This window comes from Plectropomus leopardus, chromosome 9, assembly GCF_026936395.1.
Source record: "Plectropomus leopardus strain MGB_pleo_1.0 chromosome 9, ASM2693639v1, whole genome shotgun sequence".
Classification (NCBI taxonomy): domain Eukaryota; kingdom Metazoa; phylum Chordata; class Actinopteri; order Perciformes; family Serranidae; genus Plectropomus; species Plectropomus leopardus.
The window spans coordinates 30,843,127-30,856,389 of NC_142184.1; the positions used below are offsets into that span (position 1 = coordinate 30,843,127).

The 13,263-nt window shown below is 42.9% G+C and overlaps 1 protein-coding gene across 2 annotated transcripts in view; it reads right to left on the reverse strand.

Moving 5' to 3' along the window:
- The window catches only part of LOC121946885 (plexin-A1-like), a 377,140-nt gene that overhangs the window by 64,421 nt on the left and 299,456 nt on the right, over nt 1-13,263 (reverse strand). For both annotated transcript variants that reach the window (XM_088082491.1, XM_088082493.1), the window contains exons 19-20: nt 10,799-10,966; nt 1,572-1,665 (exon numbers count right to left, since the gene is read on the reverse strand). In XM_088082491.1, coding sequence (XP_087938617.1) covers nt 1,572-1,665; nt 10,799-10,966 — 262 coding nt within the window. The remainder of the gene's footprint in view (nt 1-1,571; nt 1,666-10,798; nt 10,967-13,263) is intronic.

Sequence of the window (13,263 nt, forward strand, 5' to 3'; positions counted from 1 at the left end):
AATCTATTCAGTGAATTGTTGAATCAAAGTGGATGTTTGTGCCAAAATTGAACAAATTCCCTGTAAGGTGTTCTTAAGATACCACATTACTAAAAATGGGATGACCAGACAGATGGACAACTCAAAAAAATAAGGCCTTCAGCCATGGCTGTCGCCACCGCAGAGGTAAAAAAGGTCTACCTCTGTAGGGATCCAACAATGTGAGCCTGTCAGTGGAAATAACAAGCACTTCTTGTGGACATAAATTCAATGTGCTAACATGCCCCAAGTGGTTACATTGTGATTGCACTTGCCGCACTCTGGTTTGATACTGGACCAATCTAAAAAAAAAAAACATTTGTCTCCATAAGTCATTTAGAAATAAAAGGTCAGAAAATTGGACCCTGGCTGAGAAATACCAAAATTACACTTAAACCTCAATCTGTGGTAGGACCTGTTTGTACACATATGTCAACTCTAGGAAAATGTAAATATTAAGTAAAAAGCCTATTTGCCTTCATGTTTCATTTTTTTCTGACAACATAACTTGCAAAGGCATCGCTATTGCGTCTGGGCAAGTCTGAACACTTTACAGAGATTGCAAATCATTCTACACATTCAATTGCATTGCAATACAATAGAATTGGCACTGACAAAAAAAGAAAGCAGACATGACGCTCATTGTGATGGATCTCAAGCAAATCTTGTGGGCTGGCTGTCATGCTGTAATGAAATGAATAAAAAAGGTTGTCTGGACTGGTAGAAAAAAGAAAAAATATATTGGAATATGTAAAACACCATCCATATGCTTTGGAGAATGGCTGTCATTTCAGTATTCATGATTTGTAGTAAATGGGTGACAGCATTAAAAAACATCAGCCTGGTCCTTTAAGTGCAAAGTAGCACTTTGATAAAGGGCTGTGTGGGACGCGTCGTGTAGGCTGTTTGCCTCAATAAACGGCAGCTTTATGCGCAGTTTGAAGTGGCTCAGTATTGTTTGAAGTTCGGTTCTTCACCTTGATAACTAAAGAGCTTCAACTCACAGTGACAATCACCAAAGCGCTTTGCGAATCTACAGAATTGATGAAACTCTTCAAATTTTCAAATGGGACTTCAGATTTTTGCGAGGATTTTATTTTTCCTTTCGTCTGCATTCCCCAAAACATTCTTTCTCTCTTTCACTCTCACACTCAGTCTCTCTCATGTTGTCTCTTTCTTTTTGTGACACAAACACTCATGTGGTGCAGTGACATTTGAAAAGCTGTGTGGCCTGAGGTAGCGTTAGATGTCTGAAGCTGTAGCTGTAGAGAGAGCAGACGTGAGCAACACACAGAGACAGACTGTCTGCCACCCTCAGCGCCACTGTAGAAGTAGTTGTCTGCAGACATTTTTGTGTATGCAGAGGGGTATGTCAGAATATATTTGTCAGTTAATATATGTACTGTATCTGTAAAGATGAATAATGTATACTGTATACTTTATGCTGGTGCATGTGTCTGCACTGGTGAACCTGTTTGTTAGTCTGTGTGCTTTTACTCTGTGCGTATGTGTTTATGTGGTGTGTGTGTGTGTGTCTTCAAATCAATACTCACATGAAAGGATTCAGCCTGTCCATACTTGGCCCGGATCTTTGGTTCTCGGATGGTTGCAAGGTTCGTCCCGCTCACTGTCAGCAGAGTACCCCCACTGTGGGGATGAAGAGAAGAGAGCAGAAGAGAGTAAGAGAGGGAGAAGGGAAAACTAATCTCTACTTTATTCAGTGGTATATGTGATTGGCAGCAGCCAAACTTATACGCAAAATGGACATTACTGCAGTGTGCATCTGCAGGAAGAGATGTGACAAAATGTCCCCAAAGAAATAATACTGAAAAGCATTATTTTTTCTTTTCCTGCACTGAAGAAGCAAGGTGGCATAAAGCAACATAAACATACAATATTATGCTCATAATAAAAGCTTGTTGCATGTAACATGTATAAAAGGCAAAATGTATGTGAATGATTTAGGCAAAAAAGCACTTTGGTTAAAGGTCTAGTGTGCAGGATGTAGATGCAACTAGTGGTGAGGTGAGGTGAGGTGAGGTGTGCCAAGCATGTAAAAACCCCCAAAAACCCAACAACGATACCAAGTTTCAGGCAGTTATGCACTAATGAATATGATATTCCAGTTTAGCCAATATATGCCCCAAAATGCCTCACACTGGACCTTTAAGATCCGGGAAAGATTGTGGCATTTGGTTAAATGTTAACACGTTGTGTATTCTGCTTCAAGTGACTGCTGATTTTTTCTATATTAAATCAAGACAAGTTGGTTTGAATGCATAAACATAACCATAAAAAGTTTGACATTGACTGTAGGTGCTAAGAGCAGAAATTTTGACAAAAAAAAAATAATTAAAAAACAATCAAACCAACAAAAAGCAAAATAAATTTTAAAAACATGTTTAATTTGTCTTTATGTTAAAGGGGAAATTTACTTTTATGTTTTCCACTTGACTGTCGTACTATTTATTGACCATAATAGTTTTGGTGCGAGTTGCTGACTGTTGGAGATGTAAGCCGCAGACATGTCTGTCTTCCCTCTGATATAGAGACACTCAGCTTGTTGTACTCAAAGGGACACAATTATACATTTGAAAAACTCAACAGCAATTGTCTCTTTCCAGAAATGATGACTCATATACTCAAGAAAATCCATAGACTTTGTTGTGAGCAGTTTAATGTAGGAACCTATTCCTTTCTACTGGACTACACGCCAACTGTATCACTGCGCAGACGGAAGAGCACATCTACTAGCTAGTGTTTTGCTAGCTAACCTAGCACCACTGAGCTGGCTAACATCACAGCTCAGGAGGACGCCACTAGCCTAATACTGATATCTCGTGCTGTCACTCGTACAAGTCTCTCATCCATGAGTGGATGCACACTTCCTTTTGCCCAGTGATATGGTTGGTGGTTGTAGTTTGCTAGAAAGAAAATAGTTCCTCCATGAAACTGCTTACACAAGGTCTGTGGATTATATGGGGAGTAACCAGGTCGTGATTTCTAAAAAGAGACTTTGCTGTTTTTCAAAAGTATCTTTTGGTGCTTTGAGCACCACAAGCCGAGTGCTATCTAGTTCCATTATATTGGAGAGAAGGCAGACATCTCTACAGCTGTTATTTCCAACACTTGGCAACTCACAACAAAACAATCTCGATCAATAAATAGCACTACAGGTAAGAGAAAAAAAAAACATGTACTTTTGATTATGGGGTGAACTCTTCCTTTAAGACAAAACATAACCTGGACAGTAAATATATATATTTTTGAAGTCTATTATTAAAAAGAAAGTTTGACTCCAAGTTTATAGTTGAGAGCCCTGGGCATCAGGTAGGGCTTAGGGATGAACGCTTTATAGTGGAGTTTGCAGAGAAAAAAAGGAAAAAAAAAACAGAAAATGAGGACACGAGGGAGCATATGTTCGAGTAAAAGTGAAAGAAAAAAAGGACAAAGGAGGAGTAGGAGGCAGAGAGAAAAATTGAGTGAAAGGGAAAGATCCGCAGAGATACTGTACATACTTTAATCACAACTCTCCACAGTAAATATGTGTTTGCCTTGAGCCGGTGAAGGTCACTGGACTGAATCCAGTAAATAACAATGCTCGAACTTGGCTGAAGCCCGGAGCTTTATTTTGTTGGTGAAAAGTGTGTGAAGACAGACTCACAACCTCTTGGTCTGACAATGTCTATGTGGTTGGATCGATTTTTAGAAAATTTCTGTCTTTTCTTCACGACTGTAAGTGTAGATTTGAAACAACGGCTGATTGGTTCCACCAGTCAAATTGGAGTTTGTGATGCAAGTTTTGGGAAAAGTTTGGATACCCTTCAGTGATATTCCACGTTGTTCTGACCAAAAATGACTGGTGGATTTGTTTCTTTTGATAACCCCCATAATGCAAGATTACTAGTGCTGAGAAAGGTTCACAAAGAACATGGGAAAAATAAAATCGTTATTTATTATCTTTACTATAGGAGGATTCTTTCCACTTGCAAAGACAATGGAGATGGTACTTCCTTTTCACTGCAATACTTAAATTGAATTTATGAGGTTTTCATGAAACATGCCTTAACTTTTTGCTGCCTACCTTGTTTTACAATGTCAGTTGCAACCTTTGAGTACTCTACTCTGTTTTCCGCGAGGAGACCTTCACTGCTGCCTCGGCTATCTGTACCTCTGAGAGATATAGTTTGTAAGATCCCTATCGTCTGTCTTTCTGCAGGTTTCCCACTGCCTGGAGGGGGATATACTGTAGTCTCTCACACTGCTGTCTGAAATAAAAGGCTCGGACAAAGCCTTGTATCTTGAAAAAGTCATAAACTATAGGCAGCTCCCTTACTGCACATTGGACACTAAAGCACTTTCAAAAACACGCAGAGGGTATTGAATGGGTATTTTGGGCCTTGGCTGAGTTCAAACACTCATGGCAAACGCCCACGGTTGTGGTATCTCTCAAGACATCTTGCGGGCTGTATGTGGAGTGAAATTTATCTAATTCATTGCTCAGAGATCTCTTCTAACTACTGGCTCAACTAACTGAGCCCTTAAAGTGTTCTTTTAAGATTTACTCCCTCTGTTGCTTCGGTATCCTCAGTGGTGTCCGCTCTCTGCAGGGGGATACTATCGAGGTTCGGAATGGCCCATTGTCCCTGGAGTGACTTTTTAACTATTATGTCTTTATTCTGTAGACTGAATCACCACTTGTCTCCCGCCATGCTGTTCTTTTTACTATTGTTGAATATTATGAAGCTTTAACCCAGAGTATGATCAAACATCTTGATATATCTTAATCAATCAACTTTTCTGACCTGTAGAGTCCCCAAAATATCTATTGAAGCTGACTCTATAAAATACTCTCCCAGTTTTTTATCGCTTTATACCAATTTTTCTAGGATTCATGATACCATGGATGGTTCTGAGTAACCATGCAAGTCTGCCTGTATTGCTTTCATGTAAAAGTGATGAACCTGCCACATAAAGTACCCCTTGGACTCTCCCCTGGGAGTATTTTCACCACTTTTACCTTTTGCAGCTGAAAGTGGATGAGGGGTGACTCCACTAATGGCCCACTGCCTCTAAATTGTAAGATTATGATGTGATGGGTGGTGTTGACAACCATTTCTTACTCTACACTAGTCAAGCTTAAGATGGGGCAACATATACCTCCCTGACAAGAAAGGTAGGACTTTCTTAAGGTAGTCCAAGCCTAAATCAGGAGAAGTTCTAATTATCCCTTCAAGATCAGGAACTAATCCAGGCAGAACATCTGCAGGCCATTACAAAGGTCATATGGGCAGACACAATGGCAAAAAAAAATATGTTATAGCATCATGATACTCACTAAGGTATTGGACAAGCCTTTGTCCCTAGCTCTGCTGGCAGCTCAGAGAGCACCCTCTCCAACCCTTCATCACAGGAGCATAATAATAAGGCACATTTCTTCTGGTGGTTTACCATGTGTTACCATTGATTTCTGCAAAAATGTAGGTGTCTTTTCATTGTAGACATTAATCTGACACTTATCCAGAATGACTTAGTGTAAAAGCACCATCAGCAGAGTAAGTGATACGGTGAAATGAAGCGGAGACAGAGCCTCTTAATATCTTGGATCGAGAGTCTGGCTGGCTAACGCAAGACATTCATCTCTCATTCTAATCCAGGAAGACGTACAATAACAGCAAATGATAGGTAGGGACAGAAAGTAGATGATAAAGGTAGACGTACCATCTCTGGCATTGTTTGTAGACAAAAGGATTCAAGTCTGGCTCTTCTTCAGCTAGAGTTTTTGTTTTTTTCCTTTTGGCAAGTTGCCCATTACTGGCTACGGCGACTGGGTCTCATTCATCCTAGATTTATTTGGATAACAGCATCATGTGTGAGATGTGGTTATGGGGGATATCAGGTCTTCCACTGGTACTTGAACAGCTAATTTAGATGTAGCAATATTTCTCTGCTTCTACTTTTGCATACTGGAGACATGTACTTTATGGGATACTGTATTCTTGTCATTTCTACTGCAGCACTGCAATCTTCAATAGCCAAATTCAGCTTAAGCAACTGGAAATGAGATACTTCAATTCACTATGGCTAAGTGCCATGAAACTCCGCCATGATGTGGTGAAATTAATTTTGTGCAAATCAAGTCTGTTCTGTTGAGCAGAGTCTAATTAATGTTAAGAAGTTTAAGTTGTAATATTGTACAACTTCCATCTAAACTGAACAAATGATTTTTTTTAATCTCCTAAGTTCTACTTTGAATGCAAATTAGGTTTTTGGATGTATCACAGCAAGGGGATGCACTCCTGGATTCTTCATTTATTAGTTTGGACTATTGCCATGATAGCTAAATATATATAAATATAGCTGAACCTCTTATGATTGTAAGACATAGTACAAAGCATATTAATAAAGCCTTTTTAAAACATATTGTTGCATAAGCAATACTTCAACACCTGTATGTTTACTACTGTAAGCAGTGTTTGCTCATAAAGTAGCTTTAAATTACTTTGCTCTTTATAAAAGAGATAAAGGCAGATGGTTGACAAAGGAGCAATGGAGCTGAGGCTACATTCAAATGAACCGATTGTTAATAATGTTTATGCCATTGCCACAACTGTGTCATGGGACTAGGCAGACTGCACTTATTCTAATACTGCCTGTCCTCCGCCTCCTTTCTCCTCCTTCCCTCTCCTCCTCTGCTTGATGTATATTTGTGCTGAGTCCCTCTGTCCCCGTTGCTCCTCTCTTTGTCTAAGTGAGTCTCTTTAGCTCAGGTACATGCTTCAGGGAACAGACAACAAGACAATCAGGATAAACTCTCTGGGATAGCTGGGGAAATCCAACCACTGTTGTTAGTATTTCTCTCTGTTTGCTCCCCTTCCTTCTCTTGCCATGTCTGTCCTCACTTTCTATTACTATTCTATCTCTGTTACTTTTTTTCCAGCACTATTTTTCCAGGCTAATCCTCCTCTCAATGACTGCCAAAAATAATATATTTTTTAATTATTTTTTTTTCTAAACAGCACGGGATGCTTAAAAGCGTACTTGTAAGGTGACCATAACAAAGAAAACACCAGTTGTGGTCACATCAAAACTGGACAGATTAGCTGGACACTGCCATATTCAAAAGTGGCTAACATAAGTAGCTAACAAATAAAACAAATGTGTAAAGTTAAAATGCACTCAGTAAACAGCCAAATATTATTGCAAAACTAGCTACTTCAAATAGAATCGTGATTCACTCATAGGGGCCAAAATGATTTTCTTTTTCTGGTGAGGTTTTCGGTGACATGAATTTTTACAGTTGACTGAGAGCTCACAGTGTTGATGGCGATGGCAGGGAGCCGGAGGATGGAGTAAGAATTGAACGAAACAGTAACAGTAAGTCGCCCATTACGAACGATAACAATAAGAGTGTCATCCTACCACTGTTTATGGCTAGTAGGTAGGCTAACATTATGTGTTTCATTTTGCTTGACACAAGATTAATAATGCATGATAAGCCAGTGTTTTGTTTGCATTTAGTTAGCATTACATTAGCTATCTTACTTCTGTCCAGAGGACTGTGTAGCTGGCATTTGGCTTGTCTCAAGGTCTGGACCTCCAAAGATTTAGAAGTTTTTGAATTGCTGGTGTTGGTGTTGGCGCTAACACCAAATACTGGCTAGACGTCAAGGTTCATAACACTGATTGGTGGCAAACTCTCAAGGTCTTTAGGGATTGATATCATTGCTTTTCTTTAAGAGGGCATTTGTCTTTCACACTTACTTATAGCTTACATATTTGATGATGACCGATTGACATATGACAAATGATTCCACCGGCAGCTACCTTAGCTACAGACACAGATGCTTTTAATATGACGTGACTTATTATTGCGAGCATATTCCTGGCTTGCTAGCATGTCAACGTCAGCTCTCCCACTATATCAGTTTACCAACTACCCCTATCAGGAGTCCCTAATTACCAAGCCTAGGTGAGGGTATCTGGGTGAAATTTGCTACTTTCTCATTGGATTTTTAATTAAATACACGCTTATGTTGAGTCAATTTGCCCTTTCAGGATATTGCGAGAGATGCGTGCTTGTTGCCTGAACAGATATATTTAGTCCTGGCTGCTATCAATGCAACCAGTTTTCTAATAGTTATAAATAAGCAGCTGCATTGGAGTAGTAGGGGGATTCAGTGTGTTGCTTAGAGGCACCTTGGCAGGACTTGCTGAGAGAGTGGCAAACCCCACACTGATCTGCTTTATTTATCCAGACGCTATGGGAGGAGATTTGAATATTTCGGTCCAAAATTGCTTTTCTAACCTCTGTCTCTGCCCAAATATCTTCCCTGGGTGTCCCAGATGAGCACTCCTCATTGATTTATTTTTGAAGTGCTCTGTCTTCTTCCTAAATGGAGTATCATCAGCCAAGCACAATGATAATGCACTCTATCTCCCCCCTTTGCTCTTCTCACTGTCTTTCATCTACTTTTGCTATCATCAACTAAGCACAATGATAATGCTCCGTAGGCGCGCATGTATTAGCACAAAGGCAGACAATGAGGCAGGCATGAACCGATATGATAGCACATCTCACTGGTTCGTTATACTTTCTACCTGAGCCAACATGTGACACTGTGACAGAGGGCATTGGCTGAAACGCACTAGCTACATTAAAGCTTCTACTAGCTGGAAGCAACACACACAATTTAGTCACTCTTGGTGAGGTGTGTGTGTGTTGTTTTGTGGTTTTCTCAGCCAGATGGAGAGGGGATCTTGGGCCAAAACATCAGGGACTCTGGGAATCAGTGGGGTGCGTGTATGTGTGTGTGTGGGTGCATGCATGGGTCGTTTTTAGGTGGGATCATCACCCCTGAGTGAGCTTCCTGAAGTAGAACTCTAGGTTTGAGTGCCACACATACACACACACAGAAACACCCTCGCTGCGGGGGTTCGGTGCAGTGATTGGGCCTCAGCTGCTTTTCGGCCAGTCCTACTGGGCAACAGGGGCAGGGCAGGATTCATCAACACTCTTCTCTAACAAGCTCTGCATCTATCTGCCACCATCTACTGATGAGTCACCACAGGGAAGAAAGCAACACAGAGAAGGGAAGAAAGGAGCAGGAGGAAAGGAGGTAAAATGAGGGGAAACAGGACAGGATAGCTGCCTCTGTCAATATCTTGAAACAAATTAAGAAGATGGGAAATAAAAGAAATGCAGAGTGAAAGAGAACATAGAAAAGAAGAGTGTACAGCAGGTGATCTAATATACATTAGATGGAATAAGACTTTTCAGACAGGTGGGTAACAAAATATTGAAAACACATTAACCTGGACAGAATTTTAGGCAGTGCCAATTCACAGAAAGAGGTTTGTAATAAAAAAAAAAGCAATCTGCAGGGAAATCTTGACCTTCGTCACCATCCAGCATCCAGCTGTCACAGAGATTTTCGATGGGCACTTCCGGTTGCGTTGAGTCAAACTATGCTGTGCTGATTAGCATTTTCACCACTAGCTCATCGGCGGTTGTTGAGTTCTGCTTCAGTCATGCCTGTGATGGACCATCTCCAAATAGTGGCGGTTTGTTGTGAAATTGTCAAAGTTAGGTTTGAGCAGCAAAACCAGGTCACTAAGTTCTAGGTTTAGAAAACAGATCATATTTTGGATTGAAGTAAGTATCTAACATAAAAATAATATAAAGTGATATGAATATTTCACATGAGCAACATTAATGCATGACAATCACGTCCAAATATGTAACACTATGTTAAAACAACAATGACTTTTGGTTTGCCATGGGTTACAGCATTATCCTAAACAAAAGTTTGATTAAAAATCTTAAAATCACCCAACCTACCAAAGAGAAATAGAAACCCAGGCCAAATGAGGCTTCAGAAAAGCCACTGAGGTAAGGACTTGCTTCTTCGAAAGTAACCTAAGTATTCATCATGAAGACCAATATGTGTGTTCTTCTGCCCCGTCTGCCAGTGAATTTACTTTAATGTCAAAGTCTGTGCTTGTGTGTGTTTTCTCCTCTCATGTTCAATGCTGAGCTGTGGAGGGTCTTTATTTATTAAGCTGGGAACACATAGTACAGCATGATCAACCGAGGAAATCTGAGTATCAAACTGAGAGATGAACTAGTTCAGGCAAAGAACTTTATCGTCTCTAGCACAACAACCACTGATCAGTGTGAGCTCCTTCTCCAATCACCAATCACAGTCAAACAATCAATGGGCTGCACAATCTGAAAAGCTCACACTCCCACTTTTTGGAGCAGGTGGGCTGCCTCTACCGCTAATGATTTCTTCCACTAAAAATGTATTGCTTGAACCAGATGAGAAATCTCAACTGGCATCAAATCACTTCTAAACAAACTCTGCTGTCATCGTTCTTGTCTAGCAATCAAGTCTGCTTAGAATCCCTCAAGAATGCGTCCGTATGTAGTGTACAAGTCGAGGCCCAACCCGGAATTTTCTTATGCCAGTAGCCTTTCAGAAAATCCACCCACCACTCAGAAAAATATCAATCTGAGACAATATATTTGGTATGGCATTTTTTTGGTAAGGAACTCTCCAAACTTCTTGGAATCATTTCAGCAACAAAAGCCATTTGTGAACAAGTGAAATATTGTCTCTCAACCAAAATCTGTTGTTTGGTGAAACAGTAGTTGCCAAAACAAAACATACTGACTTAGTCTAGAAGCTGTGGTTGGTCCACAAATAACTAAATACAAAAAAACAGATAAAACTACATAACCCAGCTCAGTAAATATTAATGCAACACAACAGCTTACCTGGCAATACTCCAATCAGGTTCGATCCTCAGGACAGTGGGGTCTTCAGTGTAGTTAAACTTGACCTCAGGGTTTCTGAGCTCAGCATCGTCGATATCCACCAAAACTGATGCACTGCCCGCTGCCAATCCAGCTGGTGTAACGCACACTATCTCACGGGCATTCCTCCTGGATGGACAGACAAGAGAAAAGTTGGAGAAAGGCATACCCAGACAGCAGCTTAAGTCAGTGGCAACTCAGATAAATGCTTAATTTCCACAGAGCTCTATGGCATTGTGTAAAAAAACCCAAACATTTATTTGAATGATATTGAGGTTCTGCCATCTCACAGGAAATTTCAAATGAATAGAGAGATTGAGTGTACAAATGCATACAAGATTGCAGAGACAATAAAAGTGATTTCTGGAGAAAGAAAAAATTCACACATCAACAGAAAGAAGAATAGAGAGAGGCCCTCTGCAATATCCCAAAAAGAAGCTGTCTAGCAGAGTCTGATCGTTCCAAAAAGTGAATTAGAATAATGAAGAGGCAATGATTACTTTTTCGTGCCAGGACATTCCCTAAATACTGAGGTCCAAGATGAAACCCTGACATATTTAATGGCTTGCTCACTGTTCTTGTAATTACCAGTGTCCAGCCTGGGAAGCCACTTAGTGTAACGGGTGCTGTGTGGACCCAGATGCAGTACACCGGTAAACTGGAGTAGTTGGTAATGACGTTTATTAAACCCAGCACAAATCAAACACGCAGCAAGGAGAAGCAGTTCAGCACAAAGTTCGTTCTTCGGTCGGAACCCCCAAACAAAGTCTATGGAGGGCAAACGATGCGAAGAGACTGCTTACTGCACTCGGCGTGAGGAGGAAACCTCAGAAGTTCCGACGCTTGACAGCACGTGTGGGAGGTACTGTCAGGAGATGGCGGAGGAGTGGTCGGGGACAGGCGGAGGTTTCAAGCCAGAGGAGCAGTCCCGAGAATGCAGCGGTACCAGTGGGGATTAAACAGCAGAATCGCCGAGCCAGGCGGAGAAGTCTTTACCAGCGAGCAGATCAGGAACGCTGAATCAGAACACGTGGTCTGGGACAGAAGGCAGGTAGGTTTTCTCCGGGGATCAGGGCTAAGAGAGCAGGTCGGGGACAGGCAGGGTCGGCTTTTGAAGATCAGGCAGGATAACGCTGGAAAGTCTAACGCTGGAGAACAATCTGGCGATGAGTGTGTGTGTGGTGGAGGCTTATATCCTGGGTTGATTACTGATGAGCTGCAGCTGTGAGGTGAGAGAGCAGAGCAGGCAGAGTAGGTGGGTGTGGCCAGCAGGTAGAGTGAGCAGAGGGAGAGTGAGTGGAAAAATACTGGAGGGAGGAGAAGGCAGGGATCATGCGGACAGAACCTCCCCAAGGGACGGCTCACGACGCCCCACAACGAACCACCGCAGAGGGCGGGCGGCGGGGCCCGGAGGAGGGTCAGGAACTCCTCGGAGACCCCAGACACACTCCCCTGCCGTCCGGGAGAGGGCACCACCGACTCGAGGCAGAACCCACGCCGTCGTCATCCCCAGGCGTGGACACAGGAGCAGGATCGGAAGCAGAACCGGATCCCCACGTGCCGAAAGGCGGGTCCGAGGGTTGGTCGGGATGCCGCCGATGGAACTCGCCACGAGGTCGCCATCCAGGATCTGGCGCCGCTGGGACCCAGGACCGCCTCCGGACTGCATTCTCCCAATCAACGAGGGTACTGAAGGCCCCTCCCACGGCGGCGCGAGAGCGCAGGCAGGCGGCGCAATCAGATAGGCCGGGTCCCATCTATGATGCGGGAGGAGGAGGAGGTCGGGACGGAGGTTGCAGAGGGCTCTCTCGAATGGCTTAAGTCGTGAGACGTGAAAGGTGGGATGGACCCGCATGGTTCGGGCAGTCGAGGGCGACCGCCACCGGGTTGATCACTTTGTCGATGGGGAACGGTCCGGCCTAACTTGGGGGCCAATTTCTTGAGTCCTCCCGCAGGGAAGGTCCCGGGTCGACAGCCATACCTTCTGCCCCACCTGGTAGACGGGCCTGGAACGGCGACGGTTAGCAGCTGCAGCGATCTTCGGGCGGATTCCCAGCAGTGCGGACCTGGCTTGGGTCCAAGTCCGGCGACAGCGACGGATGAAGGCTTCAACTGAAGGGATAGGCAGTCTCTCTCTTGGTCCGGAACAGGGGGTTGAAACCCATAAGCACACTGAAATGGGGACAGGCCAGTAGCTGAGCTGGTGAGAGTGTTGTGAGCGTATTCCACCCACAACAGTTGTGGAGGACCAGGAGGCAGGGTGTTTAGAAGCCATACATCGGCACTCTCCATCTGCTGGTTCTTCCTTCTGTCTGTCCGTTGGACTGAGGATGGTACCTGAGGACAGGCTGGTGGAAGCACCCAGGAGACGTGCAGAATTCCCTCCAAAATGATGAGGTGAACTGCGGACCCCGAGACCACATCAG